The sequence below is a fragment of the Chelon labrosus genome (assembly GCF_963514085.1).
Source record: "Chelon labrosus genome assembly, chromosome: 4".
In the NCBI taxonomy this organism is placed as follows: Eukaryota; Metazoa; Chordata; class Actinopteri; order Mugiliformes; family Mugilidae; genus Chelon; species Chelon labrosus.
Genome location: NC_140340.1, coordinates 8,306,210 through 8,331,480, shown reverse-complemented (window position 1 = coordinate 8,331,480; position 25,271 = coordinate 8,306,210). Strand labels below are relative to the sequence as shown.

Sequence of the window (25,271 nt, the reverse complement as noted above, 5' to 3'; positions counted from 1 at the left end):
GAACTATCCCATAAGTCTTTTATTTTATATTAAGCATCCAGCTATTGTGTAATGAACTATTTCCCTTTCCCCAGAGGACATGCCTCCCACACAGCACCATGAAAGATGAGAAGCCACGCTGCTGTAGCTCACGACATCAACACAAACACTGCGCAGCCTTTTCTCAGAGTGGCACCTGCAGCATCAGTTTGTCATTTAGTAAAGACCTGTTCACACAGCTGTCATCAGGGCGTTGTGGGTGGAATAAGCCCAAAGTTGAAGAACTTCAGCTAAGAGCATATTTCACTTTTTTAGCGTCAGTTGTTGATGATTTGCAGAGGCTGAGCACATATAACAGAGCCGAATGCATCTGGCTTCATTGAGTAGGCTGTGTGTATGATTGATTATTTGCTTCTCTCCGCGATGCTCCTGCCCGCGGCGGTGTGCAAGCAAGAATGGATCATGACACTGTTACAGCGCAACTGTAAGAGAGCGCTCCAGCGCCGAGCCCACAGCAAGCTCTCATCATTTGCGTTTTTAATTAATTACCTCACAGAGAATCGTTAAAAGTGCAGCTGGGCATTGCAGTTTTGGTTCAATACACTTGTCTACGAGCAAAAGTCAACGGTTTCCTTTTTCCAGAAAATATTGTGAGCAAACACGGTTAAAAAAACAAACATGAAAGATGCATTTTGCATATGGAAACTGTAACAGACAACTCTCACATTCAAATAAACTGAAACCTGCTTCCTCTTGGTGTTTTGCAGCTGCTCGGATTTTAAGTTTAAAAGACGGAATCAAGTTGATTTTTGACTCCCACAAGAACCACAGATCTTTAAGAGAAGAAATGATAAAACGCCATTTAAGCAACAGCAACACAGGCACAGAAAACCCAACTAAGATGTTTCATATAAGCAACAGAAGGAGGGAGGAAACAGTTCTGGGGCTAGAGAGGGTGATGTATGATCTGTCCTCTATATAGGACGAGGTGTCTGCAACTTTTCAGGAGCCCCAGAAAGCAAACTTTCTGCCTGATATTATTCTGGGTCAGGAAGCCTCGGGGGGAGACGAGAAGCAGAGCGGGCCTGGCCTTTCTTTGGCCGCACAGCACAGGGGTCTGCGTATCACTCCGTCTCCAGTGTCTTTCAGAGCGACTGAGCGACGTGTGATCTGAAATATATTCGCCAGCTCGGTCTTCCAACAGAACGGGCCACACATGGGCGGTGTGTCGGCACAGACGCAGTACGCTCATGCTACAAATGGAGTGCGAATACTTCAGCACCGTAGTGATTTTCCATTATTAATGTCTGAACTCCATCAGCAAGGACACAGTGACAGGAAGTCAATGACAGCCTGTTGTGCTTTTAAGTTTAGTCCACCTGCCATCTAGAGGACACGGGGGGAATCAAAAGAAGACGCGGATGCAGAGTGTTTCGCATCATCATAGCCTCTTTTACTATTTTAAAATTATAGTTTTGTAAATAAATTTAATAAAGAACAGTACAAATACACTGATTATGTAGATCAGTGACTAGTTTCAGTCCAAGTCAAGATATGTCAGCAGGAGTCCTTTATACAAATACGAATTTACAATATGCATATTTTAGGAATTTAAAATAATAAAGACATCCACATTTACCCAATACTAAGTAAATTAGTACAGTAGCTGTAGCTTTTGGTCTCCATGACAAAGGTACACTCCTATGTATGTTTCAGGTTTCATAATTTTTTGTATCAGTGCAAAAAGCATAGAAGCTACTCTTTCAGTGGGAGGACCATCTCTATCAGTAAAGTACATGGCAAAGCAGTAGAAATACATATGATTTTTTTTTTTTGTACGGGCTGTGCTTCAAAGTGTTAATTATGGAGATGCTTTACAGCCAGTGCAAGGACACATGTTGAGATGAAGGCATAACTAATTCAGGCTATTCCAGATTTGGACTTTTCTGAGTGACGCTGAAACGTGTCCGGTCTCTTTTTTCTTTTTTTTTTGAGGCTCCATGTAAACGGCTGGAAGATGACAATGCTTTGCTGTTTTATCTGCTGTATATATCTTAAATAATGCATTCTTTCTTTTTCCAAAATGTGAAAATAATCCGCAGTGTTTCGCCCGTGATTTGGAGGAAGTGATGCTGATCTGCTGCTGGGATAAATACGGGTCACATCAGCGTAATTGTTCCACACTGGCAGGTATCTGGGCCAACACCTCTCATGGCTCTCAGCATCCCACCTGCTGTAACAGCGGGAAGGAGGCGCTGGAGGTTGGCTAAGTAGGCGATCGTGTCCCTTCTCAGAGAACACACTGTCTTCTTTTCTTCTCCATCCAATCTAGGCAAGTTACAGCTTGCAACTGTTTATTCCCAGTCTCTTCTTTTAGGTTTCACAGTCAGTCATCTTTGTAGGGAGAGACGTCACCAGAGTGGCAGACTCTATAAAACTGTGGCTTCCTCCATGGCGTTTGCCCATCTGTGCAAGGAGAAGAGTTTCGATGAGGAAAGAAACTACACAAACTGCCGCTCAGCTAAAAGAGTAAATTCCATCTGCTTCACCTAAAAACTACAAATGACAAACGAGGACAACAGAGTGCTGAGCTAGTTCTACCACTTGCTCCTGAAGTCTAGAAATTTTCTATTTCTGTTAAAGTGGTCTCCAGAGAAAGTGTTGTGTCCACATCAGATGTAGGATTATGTGCGGGTCAAGGAAAATCCCATGACTGATATAAATACAACAAACGTCTCTTTTACCCAGAAACCAAACAACGTTCATTTATACTGGCAAATGTGTGGTGAGTCTCTTAAAGGGGAATTACCGATTTTTACAACCTGGATCATATTTCTGGTATAAAATACGATCATTTACTCACCCATATAACTTTGGTGGTGGAGTCGTTTGGATGATATTTAGATCCGTGTATATCCATATAGTGGGAGTGACTGGGGCACCAAAATGCAGCCTCCAAATAACACATTATCTGCCGCGAAACTTGTTCATTTCATAGCACTAGCGTATCATAACAAAATATTGGTGAAATGAGCGAGTTTCGCGGCAGATAATGTGTTATTTAGAGGCTGCATTTCGGTGCCCCATTCACTCCCACTATATGGATATACGCAGGTCTAAATATCTTCCAAACGACTCCAAATGACACAAAAGTTATATGGGTGAGTAAACAATCGTATTTATGCCAGAAATAAGGTCCAGGTTGTAAAAAACGATAATTCCCCTTTAACATTTTATAATCAGCTGGAAACGCTTCTCACCTCCGCGCTGTGTAGTCATCCTCGGCTTTAAAACTGTAATACAGAGTGTTTTTGTGGTAAAGCTGGAAGACGTCTCTCTCATGCCTGTCAGGAAGCTTCACTGTGAAACCCAAGAGTGGCAAACTCTCCGACGCTACCTTCTCCTGCGGACAGAAAAGTCACGTTATAACACACGTCGCTTAAAAAAACGAAAGCCTCCTTGTTGTGTAAGCTTCATGTTTTCTTGTGTGCTGTTCAGGTTAAAGGGGAGTACATGTTTCCCCTCACCTCTTCTGCTCGGTAGGTGTAAAGCACCTTGTCTTTGAGAAGGAACCACAGTTTCTTCCAGTTCCTTTTGCTCTTCTTGCTGCGCTGCAGACTGCCGCTAATGGAGCCTTCCTCTGACACTGTCACCTGCACAACAACAGTGTTGCTTACATATATGGCATGGCTGTCATTTGCACAATCAACATAAATCTATAGCAACTATGTAAAGTGACCGTACCTGGTTGAAGGACAAGGTGCCTTTCCGATGTCGCCAGATATTTGGAGGATGAATGTTTTGGAACACGGATGAGAGTGGTCGACTGGAGCGGTTCGTCCGTGGGCTGCTCTGGCCTGACAGCACAGACACGTCTCCTCCTGCAAAGAAACACAACTTTTCCTTTTACTCGAAGAGGACAAGTGTATAAAACTATACCTGACAAACTATGAAACCTACTGGGTTAACTGTGCAACCTTGCAGCAAAGGCATGTTTGTTATTATTGTGAGGATATGCTTGAGTAACAATGGGAGCTACACAGAAAGAAATACTCTGAATCCAATAACTATTCTATAGTTACACTCATCACAGCGTAACACACAGAGGTCAGATATGCATGTCCTTGGCATCATTCTTCTCCTGCACCATGTGCAATTCAACCTAGATCCGATAGTGTGGGGGCAATACACAATTATACAGCTGATGTGCACATAAAACTTTATTCTTTTCTTTCAACTTTTCCAAATGTACTACTTCCGGCCGTTCGCTGTGTGAATATATGTTAAATAAACTTTTTTTTATTGTTTTATTTGCCAGTGCGGTCTGATTTCTGTCCAGTGAAAATGGAATTTAATTCAAATAGCACCAACAAAATTATTATCTATCTATCTATGCAAATGTACTGTATTCAAGCAGAGTTTTCTCACCTCTCTTCTTGAGCTCACTGTAACAGTGATCACAGACTTTGGCCATGCGGTCTTTCATGTATTTCAGAGGGTACCTGTTCCTGGAGCAGCTCCGACAAACAATCTGCGTCAAACCACAAACAGGAGCCACAGATAAGCCGCACGCCGAACAATCTCTGAACAGCTTAAGTGCGTTCGTTATCAAAAAGCAAATGCATTTCCATTAATGCACTGCAACACTTTTTTGGTATGCAGCGTTTGAGCAGTCACCACGAATCAATGACAAAGCCTTCCCGACAATGTGAGGGGCTGCAGCTCTATCAGTACTTTCAAAACAACCACAAAATGTCTGTTAAAAGCTTTGCTGTGCACTCACTAATTAAGATCTCCATTTGAGAAGCATATATTTGTTGTGTTATTGTGTCTAGATTTGTATTATGTGTCTCGTGTGTCCTTTTTTGTTTAACTTTGCAGTGCTTTCTTTGACCTGACCTAGCTTAAAGCTTTCATCTGATAGAACACATTTAAATAGAGACACTGCTGTGGGACTCACTCTTCCGCATCCGTGGCAGTGGTGCCTGCGAAGGGTGAGGCTGAAATCCGAGGTGCAGTTCATGCACATCATCACTTGTGAAACAGGAACAAGCGTCGGAGCTTTCTCCCCCAGAGACAACCGAAGACGCTCTCTGGCCTGTTCACACACACACACACACACACAGACACACATGCAGTACTTTATCACGCTGAGGCACGAGGATGGCCATAAGGTGTGACATCAGTCTCATTCTGGTTTGTGCTGATAAACAAGAAAAATGTGACTAATAAGCAATGACAAATGATCAAAAATGAATCATCTGTTACGCGGCAGGCCTTGCCCACCTCGCCGGAGCAGCTGTTGAATGCGACCGAGCCTCTGGTGTGTTCTGCCACACCGCGGTTCAGGGTGTAAAACCAGTCTTCTCTTTCAATGAAAGAACTGCAAAACACACAAACTCATTACACCTTTACTTTGATGATTCACAACAAGGCTGCAAACCCCACATAGACATCATGTCATAGGACATCTGACACACATAATATCAGCTGCAGCAGTAAACACGTCTAACCATCTGTGACGGTGACATCATCTTTCACCGCTGCCATTTTTAGATAATATCCATCATTTTAACAGAGTGTGTGACCCACCTAGCAGTCAAAGTGATGGAGATGTCTGCTCCCTCTATCTTCAGTGCATTTTGGACGTTTTCTATAATCGGTTTACTGACCTGATCACAAATCAAATATCATAGAGAGAGAAGAAAAGAGCAAATAAGAAGATCTAGACTGACACTTGGGAACGGTTAATTGTTTAATCACAATGTATGTTTTAAATGTACACCGATCCGGCAGAACATTAAAACCACTGACAGGAGAAGTAAATAACATCGACCATCTTGTGACACTACAATGTTCTGCTGGGAAACTTTTGGACCTGGCATTCATTCGCCTGGATGTTACTTAGTCATGTACCACCCAAATAGACCGGACCAGGCACCCCCACCCCATAGTAATGACACTCCTTGATGGCAGCAGCACGAGGTTTTCCAAATTAACTAGATCCCAAACTGATCAAGTATCTGTGGGATGATCCACAGAGGCCCCTCCCCTCAATCCATAGCACCCAAAGGCACCCCACTAACAACATCCTGTTGCCAGACACCACAGGACACCCTCAGAAGGACCATATCCATTCTCTGATAAGTCACAACTGTTTTGGAGGCACAAGGGAGACCTGCACAATATTGGGAATGTGGTCATAATGTAATGCCTGATCGGTGCATATCACTTTAGAGAATTTTGACATAGAGGTGTGAGACTGACCTTCAACCCAGCGAGAGGCAGGGTGTTCTTCAGCCTGTATTTACCATCCTGCTGAGGGTAGGTGTAGAGCAGCACATCATTCATCTGTCAACAGACAAGACGTAAGTATTCAGATGTATTTGCATTGCAAATGTAGCAATGCAAAAAATCCTTCATTGCAAGTAGTCGTCCTGCGTGCAAAAGTTTACCTGGTTGAAATACCGTGTTGTATTTTAAAACCTGCTGTGTAAAATCTTCCACTTAAAAGCAACTAAAGACGACAAATAAATGTATTTGAGTAGGAAAAAAGAATACTTCGCTCTAGAAGGTAATGGAGTCAAAATACAAAGTATGGAAGTACTTCAAAATTACACTTAACTACAGAACTTGTACAAATGTGTTTAGTTTTCATAACGTTTATAGTAAATCTCCACAGGCACAGTGAATGAGCCAGACCTCATGTAATTGCAGCAATTGTCCGCTAGGAGCCGCTCTAAGCTCACTCAAACCTCTATGAGTTTGTTGAGTAGTTGCTTCACAGACAAAAACTACACTGTACATTTCCCTCTGATTTCCAGCACAGCAGTCAACAGTTTGAGGTAATCACATTTTGCTGGATGCCTCTGCCGGCTCACTAACGAGCAAATGGGAAACAAAAATGTATATTAGAAGTGTCCCCGCATTCAAAACCTCACTTCTCCTGGACTGTTTGCGCTCCACTGAGCAGAACAATGCATGTGCACGGACTTATGTGCTTAAGGGAGGATAAAGTTAGCATAAGTGCACCCAGAACGGAGACATCTTGCGTCCTGCAGCTAGACTTTTGAAATGGCAAATATTTGCACGTCTTCAGATTCTGATTTTCTCAGCATGTACAAGTAAAACACATCTGTAGGAACACATTTTAAACCTCGATTGTGAATTTTCACGATGATAGTAAGTGTAAATCTTCAATAAAGAGATACCAAAAGACAGTAGATGTCAAACTGCATCGTTAAACTGTGCATTATCTTAGAGTACATCGTTTTAGTCAGTGTATTAGCACCTTCTTTTATGAAACACCAGCTCCTGCTGACTTAATTTTAGTGTGTTTTCTCCAACATTAATAATAGCTGGTAACATGTGATCATCGTCTGAGTGGATAAAGAGGCAAAATAGAAGCTACACAGCGGCGGTTATCAACATTTACGAGCTTTTTTAGTGTCGAGCGCAGACCACAAATTTCAAAAACACCACAGGAGGGGAAAATAACGTGCCTTGATGATGCTCTCTGGGTAATTTGCGAAGGCAGTTAATTTTCTAATGTCTCTTGATTACAGTATTTTAGATTTATCTCAATGTAATGATTTTATGAACTGAGTGTTTAGTGCGGCCTCTCTTTTTCCTACAGTTTCTATCTGAGAAATAAAGTATGCGGTGAAGTATAACCAGAAACGTTGCTTAGCTTGTTTGCAACTTCAATCAAATAAATCCTTCTTTCCTGCCTCCTCATCTGTCGGTTTACTTTCACATCATCTTAATGAGTGTACATTAAGCTGAAGTTACATTAAGGCTAATATATTTATAATTACTACTGTGAAAGTTTTACACTGATCTTCCAGATCGTAGCTGATGTTGACCTTCCCTCTGCTGTCAGTAAAGAACTGGCTCAGGAAGTCAGCATTCAGAAACATCCTGCCAGGAAGCCCTGCTCTTAATAGCTCAGTCTGGACATAGAAATAAACCTGACGGAAAATACCCGACTGTACATTTTACAGTGATTTATTAAACAGAATAAATGATTATTGTATAAATATTATTAAAATCATTATGGTAAGATATTGGCATGTGTGTCTCTGTGTCGATAAACTGTGAACAGGAAGCAGCATTTACCAAAAACAGATGGCGGGGCTGTCGACTCTTTCTGCTGACCTTCATCAGGGTACCCTCCTTCACAAAAATCTGATAGAAAAAAAAAAAGAGAAAAAAAAATCAAACTGAGCACTTAATAACTCATCTGCTCCTGAGGCATTGTGGGCATCTGCAATAATTATTGTTATTTTAAATCAGGCAGGCTGGGGATTCCCAGCCGACTGATTGTATAAAGGGCAACAAGGGGTGGTGCAGGGCAGACAGGGAGGGCTGGCAGGCTTCTTGCAGAAACAATGCCGTTATCAGAGTCGTACCCTGCCAGGCTGAAGCAGGTCCCGTTGGCCACGAACGCTGTACTCTATGTTGACCAGACGCAACAAGTTCTCCTGAGACATAAAGAGACAAAAGAGCAGAAAGAGAGGGAGCGAGACGAGAAGTCAAAATAAGAAGGGATGAAAGAGAAACCAGCATTAACCCGTTAACATCAAACTGTTCTTGATTTTGCTCCATTCCTTTTTAGTGTTAGTCATACCGTGGTTATCACCTGAATCAGGTAGATATACCAGATATTGTTCCCTTTACAAAAAAAAAAAAGCAGGATGATTCAGAAATGTGAGGGCCTGACATGCGACTCTAACTGGAAATGTACTGACAAGCACCTTAAGACGTCTACAGTGAATGCTAGAAGCTCTGTAGAAGTCTGTACATTAGCACAGCGGTGCTATGAGTTAAATGCTAACAAGCTCATAATGACAATTTGAACATGCTATGGTTCAGAAGACATGTTCAATATGTTAGTAATCTACTAAAAAGCACAAAGTACAGCTAATGGAAAAATGATTACTTATACTTTATTTGGGGGGGGGGGTCATAAACAATTTAATTTAAAAAACAATTTAAAAAAAAAAACTACAACTGTCGACCTTATGGAGATGCTAGGGAATCACCATGGTCAGAGGTTACATCTTCTGAGACAAGTCTACTGAACCAGATTTTAATAAATCCTTTCAATAACTGTTGAGAAATTTCTGCCTGGACGTTTTACAGATCAACGTTACGCTTCTTAGAAATTCAAGCAACCAAGTCAGTGCCAGTAGTAGTTCCCAACGAGCAGATAAGACCCTCACGAAGAGTCATAAGATTTGCCAGATGATTAACATAAGAGGAAAACTGAAACACAAAACTGGAATAATCTTAATTTTTCGCACACAGCGAGGTAAAACTGGAGAAGAGAAGATGTGTTTTCTGGAACGTGGTCTCCTAAATGTAGATTCAACTTTAAGTAAAGGTGAGTATGCTTTATTTTTATACTCTAACAAGTGAAATAGAAAAAAAATGACTATAATACAACTTTGAGAGTCTGTTTCCGGATGAAAATGTGCTCATACCTTGAGTCAGACCTGTCCCACGAAAAGTGACGCATTGATGAGGAAGCAGTTAACCGTGCATCTCCAACATCAGTCCACTAACTAAGCTGCATGAATCATGCAGCTACAACAACTAATTCTGGCTAATGTTGGGTTCAGGAGCTCCACGTGACACTCACCCCATGTTTTAAGCTGTCGTTCACTTGATCTGCAATGTCAGATACGATCGCTACGGCAGCTGAATAAGACAAAACACAGACACGTCAGTACATTAGAAAGCGACCACAGTCACAACAATGTAATGATATGAGATGTTTCTTCATTCCTCCCGTCGGTGTACAAAGTCTGGAAGCGTCTACATGCCCGGATTGGGGTGGCTCCCTTATCAGAGATACGGAGCGAGATAGTGTTGCTGCAGCTTGCCTTCTTCATGAATTACACATTACAGTCTTCACATAGAAGAGAGATGAAACGACTGCCTGGTGGGTTACCACCACAAGCAAAGAGACCTAAATTGGCTCTCTCATGACCACCTCTTCATGTCAAACGAGCACAAATAAATTCCCAGTAAACACACAGAGGCCGGTACGGCTCTCTGGTGAGTAAGGGTCTGTAACATGTTTACTGTACCTTGGGTGTCTTCATATTCCTTTGAATCCGGGGAGAGGTTGTTCAGGTAATCTGTGAGAGCAGTGAAAGAAATGAGCGCCTCCAGGGAGAGAATACTGCAACCCCGCTGAGTGAAATATATTATTTTGTTCGAGGGGGATACTGTGCTCTAATTTAATTAAATCTTTTACAGTCGACTCACCGGTTAGGAGCATGCGATACTGAGCCACGCGCACAATGACCTGCAGGAGCTGATGCTTAAAAGAAACCGTCTCCCTGACTGGACTCCGCTCCTGAGACAAATAAAAAAAAACATAGAAATGCAATGATTTTGATTGTCGTCGTACTGCATGCATGGACAATAAAGGCATTCTCATAGAGTCGGATTAATTAAAACTGTTGAGACATCTATCTCAAAAAAGGGTCAAACTTTATAAAAGCAAGGACTAGTGCCAATAATCAAGATTGCCTTGAAGCTCAGAAGTGTGTGGTGTGTGTTTTTCCTGTATTAAGTTTAAGCAATATAAGTCAGTTTCTGTAGTCACTGTCTTTCTTGGACAAAAAAAGCAAATAATTGTAACAAGACCTTTAAGATTATGGTCAGAATCCGTCTCCAGGAAGCGTCCTTTGACGTCATAGAAACTTGCAAAGCGTAGTAAACTTTAAAGTAGTTTTTTTTTTTTTGAGTCTTTAACAAACAGGACAAACAGCTCTAAAAACTCCTCCGTCAGCAGTCTCACATTTAAAGCTTACCGCACCGGCGTTAATATACATAGAGCTAAGGAGAATCTGAGGACTTTTAAACACTGCGCCTCTTAAATCAGACAGAGAAAACTGCCCGGCTCTGCAAAGACTTCCTGCCATCCCCTCTCTCCTCTGTGGTCTATAAAATGGAGGAAAATATTGAAAACTCCTCTTGTCCATAAATAAAACATGTGTACACAGTGGCACTGGGTATTCAACTGCAGTCCAGCTATTTTTATTATTATTATTAGAAAAGGCTGTAATAATCTGTCTGTGCCACCAAACCTCAGAGGACATAAACACCATCAGTCTCATTACTGATCCCTGCTAGACTCTGAACTTTAACTGCTGACTTGATAAGATTTGATTGTAAATGAAGCTCAGGACGAGATACTACATTATTTCTGTTGAGAATATCACAATGTCCTTTTTTAATAAATGTCTTGCCCTTAAAACGTATAAACTTAATAGCGTCTCTTGCTGACTCTGAATTGACGCTAATTATTAATACTCTGGGATCTCTCTCTCACTCATACACATGAGCAAAATTTCCTTAAACAGCTAATGACATACACCGATCAGACATAACATTATGACCACCTTCCTAATATTGTGTAGGTCTCCCTTGTGCCTCCAAAACAGTTGTGACTCATCAGAGAATGGACATGGGCCTTCAAGGAGTGTCATTGCTATGGGGTGGGGGTGCCTGGTCTGGTCTAGGTGGGTGGTACACGTCTAAGTAAAATCTACACGAATGAATACCAGGTCCAAAAGTTTCCCAGCAGAACACATCCATTGTAATTTACTTCTCCTAACAGTGGTCTTAATTTTGTGGCTGATTGGTGTAAGCTCATGTCTGTGTTTTATGCAAGCTGGAATTCCAAATTATACTGTACAGAGTTTTATAAACTAATTATAAACTGTAAAAAGAACTGAAGGAGGAGGGGATGTGGGGGAAAAGGAGGAATAATGCAGAACTGGACTTCATCATATTCGATGTGAGACACATTTTATATTTTTATGAAATAAAAAAGAACGGACATTGACAATTAGGAAGGTGTTTGCTATGTGGTAAACAAATACATTCGCTGTGTGTGTCTGGTTTTTAGAGATTCATTCATATCAGAGTTTGTGTTTTGTTTTAATGCACTGTTCAGTACAGAATCGGCGTTATTTTGAACATGGAGTTACCTTTCATAATGGACAGTTTTGTGTTTTTTGCCCGTTTTTAATCAGCAAGTAAAACAGTGAAGGTCTGACCTCAAACTGTTGAACGATGGCTGCAAAGGCAGGCGAAGTCCGGCAGCTGTCCTCCAGTAAACTCATGCTTCGATCGTAGTGTCCGATGTAAGTGGTGAAGACCAAGAACTCTGCTCTCCTGGAGAGGAATATGTCTGCGATCCTCTGGCTCTCCTCCCTACACGGGGAAACAGAGGCAGGAGCATGAAGGAGAGGCCGCGTCAACGGTCCTCGGATTGCTTTCTGGGCAACATTATGGATGAGGTAATAAGAGCGTGGAGGGGATATCTTCTCAGTTGTAGCATGGTGTGTTTGCCTGGGTGCGTGACTGTATTTCCTATTCTACAGTACCGCGTCTCACCAGTGCCGAATTCGATTCTCCAGCTCAGTGAGGATTGTACGGTGCAGGGCGTAAACATCAGGCAGCTCGTTGAGAATCTCTCTGAGTCTTCCATCATCCAACACAGGTTCCCCGTCATCCCCGACCGTCGACCCCACGGTTTCCCGAAAGTCCTGACGCATAGAAGAGCAAAGTTAATATCTTATTCACAAAACTCAGTCCAGCAGTTCCTCCGATGTTTTCCTTTCATTCCTCCACCACAAGGTAACTGATAACATCTGACAGCAGGGTAGCACATGAGCTATTATATCAAGGAATCTAACAATCCCCTCCAGCACTGCAGCTTTAGTGGTATAGGGTCACTTATTTAATCCCCACACTGGACTCCAAGATGAGAAATAAAAGAGCAGGGTTTGTTCTTCCTTCATTACCACCGCATAGGTGCTAAAAACAGCTTCACCTGCACCCAAAAAAAATGATCTGCCTTCCTTCTATCTGAAAAGATCTGTAGCACAAGCTGGAAGCTAATGTAATTGCCACCCACACTAAATGTATGCCTACACGAGTCGCACAGTAGATTAGTTAAGCTGATAAAAGGGAATACTCACTTCCTGGAGCAGCTTTAGGGCTTTTACATGTCTGTGGACATACAGATAAATGTACAGTTCAGCAGCATAGAGAGACGTAGGAGCCTGATTACTTTTAAAAGACGTATTTGAAAAGAAATACACATTTACGACTTACAGTCTCTCCGTATCCGCCAGCTCTTTCACAACGTAAAAGGCTCTGGATCGACCGTCGGGCTGTAAACAATCATATGATTTACTTACTAGGAACACAAGCATCTTGGCACAGGTTCAACAAACATAGCTATCCCCTCTGTCTCCACATCATCTCCAAGTAGTAATCAATTTCTAAATAATGAGGACAGCCTTGTAGGAGCCCATTAACCTCCATTAACCTGCATTAAAATCCCGTCTTGTGAGGGCCATTTTGCAATAGCCCAAGGTGAAAAACAGTTCACTTTATTTTGTTTCTCTAATATGTCTTCGTTTTCTGCAAAATAATGACCTTATAAAGGACAGCAGATTTAGTAAATAAGAGTAAATGACAACGATAATTATAATCTATATATATTTCAGTGGTGGGCCGTCAGGGCCAGCAAAGCCTTCTCTGCGGGGCTAAACTTTATCAAAATCACTGACTTATATTTTAATATTTTCCCATTAATCTTATTAAATTATTCCCAATAGCTTATGCTTTTAATTTTACGGCTTGTCTACGCTGCGGTGATTCCTGCAGTATAACTTTGCATTACAGCTTTTATCCAATCACATCTCAGCCGGCTGTGTTGCCGGAGTCAAAGTAATCTGCCTAGGCCTTCACAGTTAAAACTGCAGGCGGCTGAAGCTTAAAACAAATTGCACACTGTTCCTTTAACCAATCACATTTCAAGTTTATATTCTTAGGCCTTCTCTGTGGCCTACGGTAGCGTCTGCGTTTTCACGTCCTCTGACTGGAGGGTCAGTGCGCTGCTCCGTTTCAGCCAAGCTAGCGGTTCTGTTGCGATGGTGGAAGGAGGAGAGGCTATCGATTTGGTTGCAGATCTTCTTAGAAAGCCATTTTTCACGGCGGACTTTGAAAGAAAAGCTGGATATTGTGAGGGAAAAGCCGCCCAATAATGGAGCTAGCTAGCCTGACCCAGCCCGGGGAAAGAACATGTCCACCACCTTCAAGTCAGCAACTATGAGCCCTACACTTAGCTGACAGGCTCCAAGGAGAAACCTAAATTGTTTCTGAAGTTCTGGTGAGTAAAATTAATTATATTTACATCTTTTATGTATATTTCAACCATTTTATTGGGTCGACATTGATGCTTCTGCTGGATTTGATGCATGTTGTGCTGGTGTGCAGAGGATTGAGTTTATTGCTTTAGCTATGGCATTCATCTCACTATATTAGATCTCCGTCTACGAAGCAGCAACCTGTTTTATTGCATATCCTCATGATGTTCGTATTAAGAGTTGTTTTAAATAAGGTCGGAGGTCATTGAAATGCACGGCTCGCCACTGATATATTTATATATTGTACAGGATATTCAACATTTTAAAGTAGCAACCCCTCAATCCAACTCAGCTTTTCAACTTATAAATGCTCCACCTTTATGCAAACTCAACACATGTTGGCGCGAACTAACCTGTCTGTCATAGTTGTCTAATCCTCCCTCTTCCTCCTCAGAAGTACGTCCTTGGTCTTCCTCGCCTGCAGTGTCTCCCCCTCCATCAGCCCCTGAACCGCTCTGTGGACCAGGAGCCAGCAGACAAACGTTGTAGGCTTCTGTATAGGCGCTGCAGAGAGACATAAGGGTGGCCCGCATCACAGAATGTAACATACGGCTCAGATTGTGTACACAGGCATGCATGCGTTAAAAAAAACGACACACATAATCTCCTGAATATGTCAAACTTCAAATACCTCAACATTTTGCTTCATGTTCAGCTTGAATCAAAGTTGTGTCTAATAGTGACCCCCAATCACAGGGTACAGGCTAATAGTGAGGACACGGTGAGCATGAATTGTTGTCTTTGTTTCATTTTAAATGAACAGTTTACATTTTGGAAATGGCACATGATCAATTTCATGCAAACATCTAAATGAAAAAGACCAATTTCACTGTCTACAGCCAGCAGCGGTGTCAAACTTCCCCAATTTGATCTCAAGCAGGCCCGGACCAGTAACCTAATAGCATAATAACCTATAAATAAGGACAACTCCTAATGTTTCCCATTGTTTTGGTGCGAAAAAAAGAACGTCCTTATCCTTTTGAAAAACATTTTATGCAGAACCTAAAATTTCTTAAGAAAAAAAATAAAAATTTGGTTCATTACTGGTATCTACAGTTTAGTTCTGGATCTTAGTCTTTTGTTATGTTTGCAACTTTTACTAAAACACTGAACAAGTTAGGAACCGCATTCACTTTTATTGAAAGATTGTAGTTAATGTCTTCCATCTAGTTTTCACACTTTACAAATTCATCCCACGGGCCAGAGATTGGACCCTCTAGTGGACCGGTTTTGGCCCGCGGCCCGTATGTTTGACACCCCCTAGTCTACAGCCAGCAGCTGTTCAGATCACCTTAGCATGCAGATTGCGTTAAAGGGGGAAACATTAGCCTGGCTCTGTGCAGAGGAAACAAAATCTGTCCAAGCACCTCTACCGCTCACTTATTAACATATAATTTCAATTAATTACATCTTGTTCAATCCCGCAAATAAGTCTGGGGTGAAAATAAAAGCAACTCTTTCTTTTCAAGCCAACTTGGCCACGACCAGTAACTTTCTGGAGAGTCCACCGGTTGCCTGGCAACGGGTCGTGGCTAGAATTTGTTGTTTACACGCTTCGGTATAAGTTAATGATGTCAAATTTTGAGAAAGCGAAACAAATGCTCCTATCGCTTTAATCTCGTTATCCCACTTTTTTTTTTTTTTTTTTTTGCTGCAGTGTTTTCACAATTTGAGCCGAGATCTGTCTTCAAATCCTCATTCATGTAAGATTAAATCAGATAAATTTCATGTGGCCATCCAAATCGTCTTTACGGTGCTCCACATTGAAATATCACTATAATAAACATATTCTGTGTTAGGAGCAAATGTGAAGAGATAAAACGTCGCAGGGCCGCAGAAACCAATAAACTGATCCTGAAAGGCCTGGGGTGACAACTGTACCCGACCAGGGACGCATGACGGTATTTTATGCCATGAGATTTTTCTTCTGCAGGGAGCCCGAATGAATATGTTAATGGGTGCAGCTCGGTGGGAAATGTAAGCTATGCAAATAAAAGCGCATCCTTAAGTTACAGTGGTGATACAGTAGCCGTCTCCACGTACCCAACGCAGTTCACAAGTGGATTTAACCCCACTGAGATGCAAATTAGCTACGTATGAAGAACATATGTGAGTAGTTCAGATCGCACACATTAGAGCTGCATGGCCCATTACTGCTTACGGGGCCAAACTTTGAATGAGATAGCGGGGGTGCCTGATTGAACCACAAAACTAGAACGCACATTTTCTATATTGGGCTTTTATATCACTGCCTCTGTGACTTGTCCCTCGCCTGCCACGCTGGCTAGAGGCAAAATCTATGGAGATAAATTAAATAAGAGATAAAAAAGTATAATTTCTGTGTTTTCCTCAGGCTGAGTTAAAGGGACAAAGACGCCAGTGATCTCCCAAACTATCGGCTAATATTGTTCCTTTAGGCTGTTGCAAAAATTAACAGCCTCAACCACTGACTCTGCTGTCTATTCATATATTACGTATACAGCAATGACTGCTGTGATTACAGTCGCTGGATTCATTGGAATCACAAAAGAATATGTGCAAATTAATTCATATCACTATTTTTTGTTTTTGTCTATTTTTTCAAGAAATAATGTCCAACATTTTTGAATATTTTAGTCAAATTTGAGATTATTAATCTTAAATATTGAAACTGCGCCAAATTGAGGATATTAGATGAAGTCGCCTCAAATGTATTGTGGTTAAAATTATCGATTTATTTGCTGTCTCTGTTTCTAGTATTCCTTGAAGGGTAGACAGGCAGCTTGTTCCACGGGGGTAACTTGGAAGTGAGTCCACATGAAAATCTTACATTTTCAAACACAAAATTAGAAAAACTACTGCTCAGAAGCACTGGCATAGTGTGATATGGTGGGTAGACTCTATGTCCGTTAGTACTTTAAAGATACACCGATCAGGCATAACATTATGACCACCTTCCTGATATTGTGTAGGTCTCCCTTGTGCCTATAAAACAGTTGTGACTCATCAGAGGATGGACATGGGCCTTCTGAGGGTGTCCTGTGGTGTCTGGAAACAGAATGTTGTTAGTGGGGGCCTTTGAGGAGAGGGGCCTCTGTGGATCATCCCACAGATACTTGATCAGTTTGGGATCTAGTGAATTTGGAGGCCAGGTCAACACCTTGTGCTGTTCTTCATGTTTTTTTTAGTTGTTCCTAAACCATTTTTGTGTGTGTTCCTGTGTCAGGCTGCATCCTGCTGGGGATGGCTGCTGCCATCAAGGAGTGTCATTGCTATGGGGTGGAGGTGTCTGGTCAGGTCTAGGTGGGTGGTACATGTCTAAGTAACATCCACACCAATGAATGCCAGGTCCAGAAGTTTCCCAGCAGAACACTGAATTGTCACAAGATGGTCAATGTTATTCACTACTCCTGTCAGTGGTTTTAATGTTGTGGCTGATCGGTGTATATAAATACAATATAAAACCAGACTTTGTCGTCCTTTTCACCAGAACTGGCATTTTAAAGCCTTTGCTGTACGGTTTTCTCTTCACACACAATCAAGCCAAAGCAGTGAACACAAGGAGGAGGATGCTCTGTGAACAACTGCTGACTGCAGAACACAGAGATTGTATCTCAGCCTGTTGTTCCTGACTGTCTGGAGAAGAGCAATGACTCCAAAATGCTCTGACTATTAATCATGTTGAGCAGCCTGTATGATATGGGCACAGCCAGCAGGAATGCAGCGGGGGGGATGGGTTAATGTCAGAGCAGCGTGTTGATCATACCAACAAATAACACCACAGCAGAGACACAAGAGGCTCTACCAGCAACATCAGCCCGAGAGGAGCTTGTTTCTGCACCCGAACGGATGATTTATGAATGAAACCTGCCTGTTTTTCACTTAGATCTGAAGAGACCACCTCTACACCGGCTTCTCCTCCTCTCCCACCCAACATGCCCCAACAGCACACAGACACACACACACACACACATCGCAGCTGGAGTTTATTAATTTCCCACTGCAAGGCAAGAGGGAAGCTTCCTCTCTGCCACTGATCACCACATCCATGTCCGCTGCGATCACGGCATCTGGGGAGTCTACATAATAAATGGCGATAAATCCTCCTCCCACAGGGACATTGTTAAATGCGCACGGTGGCCAAGATGTAATAAAAAAGGCTTGTGCTCATTGTAAAAGGTGGCAGAAGTCATTACTATTACCAGAGAAATCAATCTACATCTTGCACACAGACTTGAATATTAGCCATGCTTGTGTCTTTGATCTCTCAGTGGGTCGGCTTAATGCTTTGGTCATTAAGAAAATATTACAACAACTATTAGATTGATTGAGACAGTATTTGACCCAGAGATTTGTGGCGCCGGATGATAAATCTCTCGGACATTGTGATGTAGAAGTAGATTTTATGCAAATCTTTAGCGTACTAATCTAATATGGTGACTATGGTGAACATCAGTGTAGCAGCGTGAGCATATTTTAGCTTGCTGACACCATCTATCACACTATAGAGTGGCAGTACACACACATCTACAAACCTTTCCGTCTCCTGCTCAATTGACTGAAGTTTCTTCTCGAAACCAGGGAGGCTGCTCATGTCCACATAGCCGTCCGTCTCGTTGGCAGAGGACAGCACCCGAGTGGGACGGTCAAAGTAGTCTGCAAACGGCGGCTGCCGAACGGGCCTCCGCTGTGGGACCTGAACGTTCTCGTAGTCTGAGCTGATGGCGGGGACATTCTCATAGTCGGAGGTATCTGTGTTGGGGAAGGAGATGGAGCGAGGCTTGGTCAGGGGAAGGGGTGTGAAAGGCACACGAGAGCGGTCCTCGAAGGACTCCACCCGGACAACGCTGCGACTGAGGAAGGCCACAGAGTTCCCTTTCCTCTTGGTCTCCTTGTAGAACAAGAAGGGCGAGGCTGGCTCTGGCGAAGCTTGAGGTTTGCTGACTGAGCGTGAGTTGAGCCGTGGAGAGCTGCTTGTGCTGTGCTGGTCTAAATCCAGCAGTCTGCTGGACGTGCGACGCCTGGACTCTGCTGGGGACTTAAAGGACGATGAATTGACATCTGCCACTGGCTTGCTTTCTGACTTCCACCTAAACTTAAGCATCAGGAAGCGCTTGATAGAGGATTTCTTTTTCCTGTTTTTCTCTGACGAGTCTCCCTCTGTGAGAAGTGAGGGGGAACTCTTTGTAATGGGCTTCTTGGTGATGTAGGCCAGTTCAAATGGAGGAGGGATATCCACCACTGAGGTAGGTGTGGACAGGGCACTGGATGACAGAGGTGAGCACCTGGAGAAGCTTTCGGATGAACAAAAGGCTCCCCTCTGTCTCGGAGAGCCTTCCCTGTAGACGCCCAAAGGCATGTCCTGTCCCTCCATTGAGATTGAGCGAGGGTAAAGGGACAGATAGTGTGGTTTGGAGTAGCTCTTGTGTCGCACTGAGCTTAACATGGGGCTGCTGCTAAGCGCAGGTTGACCAAATCCACTCATGTAGGGCTTCCGAATATACTGCACTCCCCTGTCCTCCACATGATTGTTGGACTGGTGTGACAGAGACTGAGATCGAATCCCAGTGGTCCTCCTGTCAAAGGGAAAAACATTATCCAAGCTGTGCCTTGGCTCCTCATAGACATGCTCGTCACTGATGTCCTGCTCTGTGTCAGTGGTATCGTCCAGAAAAGGCACAATGTGGCCCTCTAAGTCGTCTTCGTCTCCGAAGACATCGGAGTCATTCGGGGACAGCAGCTGACTTCCGGAGAGAGACGAAGTCAAGGAGGTGTCCGTGTCTGTTGGCACTGACATGCAGACCTGCCTGATTCTGGGCTGACAGTCAAAATGATTGAGCGCGTCCTCCACCGCACGGGCGTTGTGTCCTTCGGTTTTAAAAGATGTCCTTTCCTGACACGTCCTTACCTTGTTGTCATGACCACCGTTGCTGCCGTGCCCATAAATGTGAGCAGCGTCCACGTAATTCTCAGAACCCACATACCCTATTTGTCCATTTTCTGCTGTTTCCTCGTGTTTCCCAGCTGACACTCCGCTGCTGTTTATAGAGGAAACACCCCTTTGTTTGAGTGTACTCTCTGGTAGTCGGTGAGCTTTGTCGTTCCTTGGCATCAGCCCTCTGTTAATAATGTCCTCTGAAGAGATGTAAAAAGGCTCATTAGGTGGATCACAGACCTGTTCCTGATCTTCAGGGCTGAGGTCATAAAAACAAATGTTCTGTAGGTTTTCCTTCGTTTTATGGCCGCACCCTAACTTCAGGATGTTACAAGTAAAGCCACAATCAGAGACCGATTCTTCTTCCTTTTCTTCTCCCTCTGGTGGAAAGACACGTTGAGCATCTGTGTCCTTCATGCTATCCTGGTCGAGTAGACCCGGTTCATCTGCAAGAGACTCAGTTAAATCATCTGCTGTACTTCTATCCTCCTCGATCTGAAGCTTCTGCTGCTTCTTCTTCTTCTTCTTCACGTCTCTGACTTCAGCATCTCTGACTGAATTGCAGGCTGCCTCCTCATCGGTGCTATTGACAGAAAAATCTCCCACTGAGAGGCCATCTGTGTCAGCCAGCGCCTCGCCGGCATCACAACCTTCAGCATCCATGTCCTCAGTCACGTCCGTGTCAATCATCTCCACCGCCTCCTCAGAGTCAGCTGTGAGTCTAGCATCACTGAGCCAATCTGTTTCCAGGGACTCAGCTTCCTCTGCGAGGCCACTGTCGGTTAATCTCCAGTCCTCGTCCATATTCTGAATCACATCTTCTTCTTCCTCCTCTTCCTTTTCCTCCTCTGTCACCTCTCCGTGCTTCCACCCCTCTGACACAGTCTGTAAGTCTGTTTTAGGTGATTTGAGGATGTTGGCGTTAAATAGGTTTTCCACTGGCAACGCGTCTATAATCACTTTGTTTAGACCATTCTCCGTCTCGTGCTCCTCGTCAGCTTCTCCGTCTGAAGCTTGCAAGTTGCCGTTACTGCATCCGTCTTGGTTGCCATTAAACTCCGGCCTGACTTTAGGTTTCGGCGCTACAGAAGGCTTGGGACCCCTGGTTGAGGACATGAGAGGAGGAGGTAGCTTCAGGCTGGCGTGACAAACAAATCTTGGCTTTGGAGCGACCGACGGCTTGGTGCAGTCTGAAAGAACAACAGGAAGAGGAAACTGTAAGATTATGAGCTTTAAAATAGCTTACAGGTCATGTGCATTGTGTCCCTGTGACCTAAAACTGCTCTAAGATTCCCAAATAATAAAACTTGGTGAGAGACATTTTAGATATCTATCTGCAAGGTTGCATCAGTTCGACCAATTTCTTAAATCCCACATAAATCCTGTTGTGCAATCTGCTGCAGAGACCGGTGTGAGTCAGCTGGAGGTTTTTCCTTAACTTTTATACACTGCACTTACAAAAATGCAGCAGCTGCTCAAGCTGCGTAGATAAGGTCATAGAATGAATAATGCACACTTTAATGTCATTTGAGAAAGAGTACAAAAAAAGTCGCAGGGATTTCCCTGGCTCACTTCCTGTGATTCAAGTGGGAGAGACTCCAGTCAAGCTGCCTTTACAGCTTTCAGAAAAATGATTTACATGGAGCGAGGGACAATGATAATATATGTATAATTCATGTAATACAATAAACTCTTGTACAACATATTAGCTGTTTTAGAGAAAGAACTGAACGGATATCACTGACAACTATCAACGGCTATTGAATTATTAATATAGTACCACAAAACTAGAAAACACATCTTGATAGTTTAAAAAGGGTGGGGTTTTCACATCCAAATTAGCTCAGTTACTGCTTAATAAATGTTGACTTCCTTCTATCAGCAAGATATGAAGTGTATAGTTTAAAAAAACACTACACTTGTCCTTTGAAATAACAAACACCGCGTTAAAAATACATTGGTTTGCTTCACATCCTGTTGCTCCTGCTGGATTCATTGTGAGCAAATTGTGAACAGAATAACCAGGAGGAACTCAAAGATAAGAAGACACGATGGAAAACTTTGTCACCCCTCTTATTCTATCCTAAAGACTAAATACAGAATGAGACAATTAACCACTTTCACGTAAATCAACTCACCTGTGTTCATTTTGGCGAAGCGAGCATCTCCAACATCTCCACAAACGCAGCTACGACGCAGGACACTCTGAAAAACATGTAAAAAACCGAAGCCCGGAGCAAACTCCTGATCAATTGTCCGAACAGAGAGTGAGTGTAGAGACTGTAACACAGCTCAGCCTGACGTCCTCTGAGAGAGGGAGACGCTGCTCAGCTGATAAGCCGTGCGTCCTACAGCGCGCAGCGCGGGACGCGACTGGAAACCAAAACTGTGTGGCTCGATTCGCTCCCAATAAACCACACTCCGGGATCCTTCCACGGCAGCAGGTCCAGTCAAGTGTTGAAAATGTTAACATCCGCCTACAAATGAAATTCAGTGACGAGTATTTAGCAGGCTACTGCATTGTTGCAGCAATGGCGAAACTATTTTGTCTGCAGAGGATGAGGTTAAATCTGTGTGATACACCGGCTTATTACAACACCTGTCAGAACTTTTTACGAGACAACAACTTCAGCAAATAATTATAACATTTCTCACAGGGCATTTCTTGAAGGGGACTTCCAAATTGAAACTAATGCCTCTATTAATGTTGAGGAAATTAGTCTATTTACTTAGGCGTTACAAATGAATTGGAATACATTAACAGGAACAGTTTTGGGGTTTCCACGTTGCGACTGTGCCTGCCTACCAACATATATAACTTCAGACGTGATGGACTAAAATCCTTTTTTAATGGCTTAGCAACATTTTCACAGAATGGCTCATTAGAAAGTGAGAAGCCAGTGAAACACTGATAAATGATTACCAACATTTATCTTCACTTAATATTTTTTGGCACAGAGGATGCAGCCAGAGGCAGTGACACAATGTGGACACCGAGAAGGAATTAATGGCTTAATCTATTAGTCATTAATAAATCCATGGGCAACTGCTTAAAAGCATTAGTGACAACAGCACAGTATTCTCAGATCCCATTTGGGTCTGGATGATATTAATATAAAGAAGTACTATTTAGTAAAGTAAAATGTATTTGCAACCCTAAATCTGCTCCCCTGCACTGACAAACCAGCCTTGTTTCCCTGCACGCCCATGTGTCCCTCTGATTACTGTACAACAGCCTCTCTCTTTTTTTTTTTTTTTTTTCTTTTTTTTTACAAAACAGGAAACTGCTCTCCCTGTTTCCTGCACAACCCAACTTCACATCCTTAGCAGCTTATGGACACCATTTAACCCCTCAGTGCATTAACTGTGACTCACCGTCGGTGAAGCAAGGGAAGCTATTTTTACTCCTGAATTGTGGTCAGCTGGTGAAGATGTATTACACTAAATAACATGCGTGCTGCGTATCACGGCAACAAACAGCAGCATTAAAGAAGAGGAGTGGCTCTGTGAGGGACCAGTACACCAGCAGGAAGAATAAAACAGGGAGTGCACCGGCTGTTTTCATTCCAAAACTCGAGGCACAGCGATGCACAAGGCAGCTTTCTGTCTGGTGCTGCTTGCTTTGACTGACCCTACGTGTAAAATGTCTCTTTTACAGATCATCATCAAAATATGAGCATGATTAGATGTTTTCCTGCTGGTACAAACATTACAAGTTGCCTTAAAAGACTAAACAACACACTAAAATCTGAATACAAAATCACTTTGTTGCTCTCTCGTTCACTGCTCCCTATAATAAGGATTATAGTCACACTTGTAAATCATAATCATTTTGCATTATCGCTGTCATCTCTGTAGTCATGCAACAGTAATTCCCTTATTTAGAAAACAATGGGTTTGATAGCATTTAGCGTGCCGACCTCAATTCCAGTATATAGTGGATAAATGTACACACTGACAATTAAATGATTAAGAGTTTAACCAGCCTTAAATCAGCCTTTCCCAAGCACCAAGCAGAAGCTTTCTGTTTTGTTGTGCCGGTTCAACACAATGATGAATAGCCTCGCCGTTTATATTCTTCCACATCACACTTTAATGTCAAAAATCAATCCCCAGCTTCATGGGGTAATCTTCAGACACACCGGTGCACAGCCACTGGCATGTACCTGCAAACGTATCATCTGTGATGAGCTCACTGATTCATTAATAAAAGGTTCAACACGTCAAAACGCAAAAAACAAAAAACAAAACCTAAGGCGCTTTAAAAAAAAAAAAAGGAAACACTAAGTGCTGGTTTTAAAAGGCAATTTAAATCAAAAGCACCCCAAATGCGCCGCTCTCACCGAGACTATAAACTGTGTTGTCACAGAGAGAGCGTTCTGCTCATTGAAAAACATTATGTGGCGGCACCTTTGACCCCTTTTTTGTTGGTGCAATAATTGTGTTTTCATATCGAGTCAATAAAAGGGGAGGAAGGCGGCCTGTGCGGTCTGCAGCACCGAACAGTAATGACAGGTCAGACCCGAGGAACATGGCCAACGTGAAAACGTGTTTTTGGGGACGAGTGGGTGTCCTCACGTGGACGATGAAAATCCCCATAAGGTGAGGTTGGTGATGTGTTATCGTCAAGTAAAGACAGGAACAAACAGTGACTTTGTTTGTGCCTCAGTGTATTTGCAGCATATATCTCAGCCTGTCTGTGACACTGAAGTCATTTCCTAATATCACTCATATAGGCGTAAACTGTGTGAATTTACAGACTGTTTAAGGACATTTTTTTGGGAGGGGGGCTCCATTTTCATGCTACCCCACCTCATTTAACATTAGTGGGGAAGCAAAAACAAGAACATTGTTGTCATTCAAGTATACAATAAGTGTACGCAGAACAAAATTTCATTGCATGGGCTCAGCACAGCATTAAAATATAGAACGGTAGACTAGCTACGTATAAAAATGGGTATGGTGATTGATTACAACTAATTATTTCAGCATAACGTACAGAGTATTGCATAACACCAGTGAACAAGCTCAGCAATGCAACAGTGATATTGACAGTAAATGTAAATAAAGTACTCTGTAGTACAGAAGGAGTGTAATAATCTGTACATTGTGAGCGGGACGCCAACTTGAACATAAAG

General features: G+C 42.7%; 1 protein-coding gene across 2 annotated transcripts; it reads right to left on the bottom strand.

Moving 5' to 3' along the window:
* Positions 1-1,502: 1,502 nt before the first annotated feature.
* Positions 1,503-23,150, bottom strand: fgd5b (FYVE, RhoGEF and PH domain containing 5b). 2 transcript variants are annotated; one of them, XM_084542094.1, is made up of 21 exons: positions 22,272-23,150; positions 18,734-21,323; positions 14,573-14,723; positions 13,120-13,178; positions 12,984-13,014; positions 12,397-12,548; positions 12,057-12,213; positions 10,255-10,345; positions 10,074-10,124; positions 9,623-9,681; positions 8,391-8,462; positions 8,098-8,166; positions 6,247-6,330; positions 5,572-5,651; positions 5,266-5,362; positions 4,940-5,077; positions 4,408-4,510; positions 3,724-3,860; positions 3,507-3,632; positions 3,240-3,382; positions 1,503-2,445 (listed from the first exon to the last, which is right to left on the bottom strand). In XM_084542094.1, the coding sequence occupies exons 1-21, from the start codon at positions 22,279-22,281 to the stop codon at positions 2,409-2,411; spliced, it is 4,437 nt and encodes a 1,478-aa protein (XP_084398220.1). In that variant the 5' UTR covers positions 22,282-23,150; the 3' UTR covers positions 1,503-2,408. The 2 variants fall into 2 exon arrangements, with proteins under 2 accessions (XP_084398220.1, XP_084398221.1); XM_084542095.1 differs by having other exon boundaries at positions 3,534-3,632.
* Positions 23,151-25,271: the final 2,121 nt, after the last annotated feature.

Excerpts from the sequence above, each read along its gene's own strand:
- fgd5b (XM_084542094.1), bottom strand. Across the intron at positions 5,078-5,265 it reads TCAACAGCTGCTCCGGCGAG|GCCAGAGAGCGTCTTCGGTT; the intron begins GTGGGCAAGGCC and ends GTGTGTGAACAG. Across the intron at positions 4,511-4,939 it reads ACTGCCACGGATGCGGAAGA|ATTGTTTGTCGGAGCTGCTC; the intron begins GTGAGTCCCACA and ends GGTTTGACGCAG.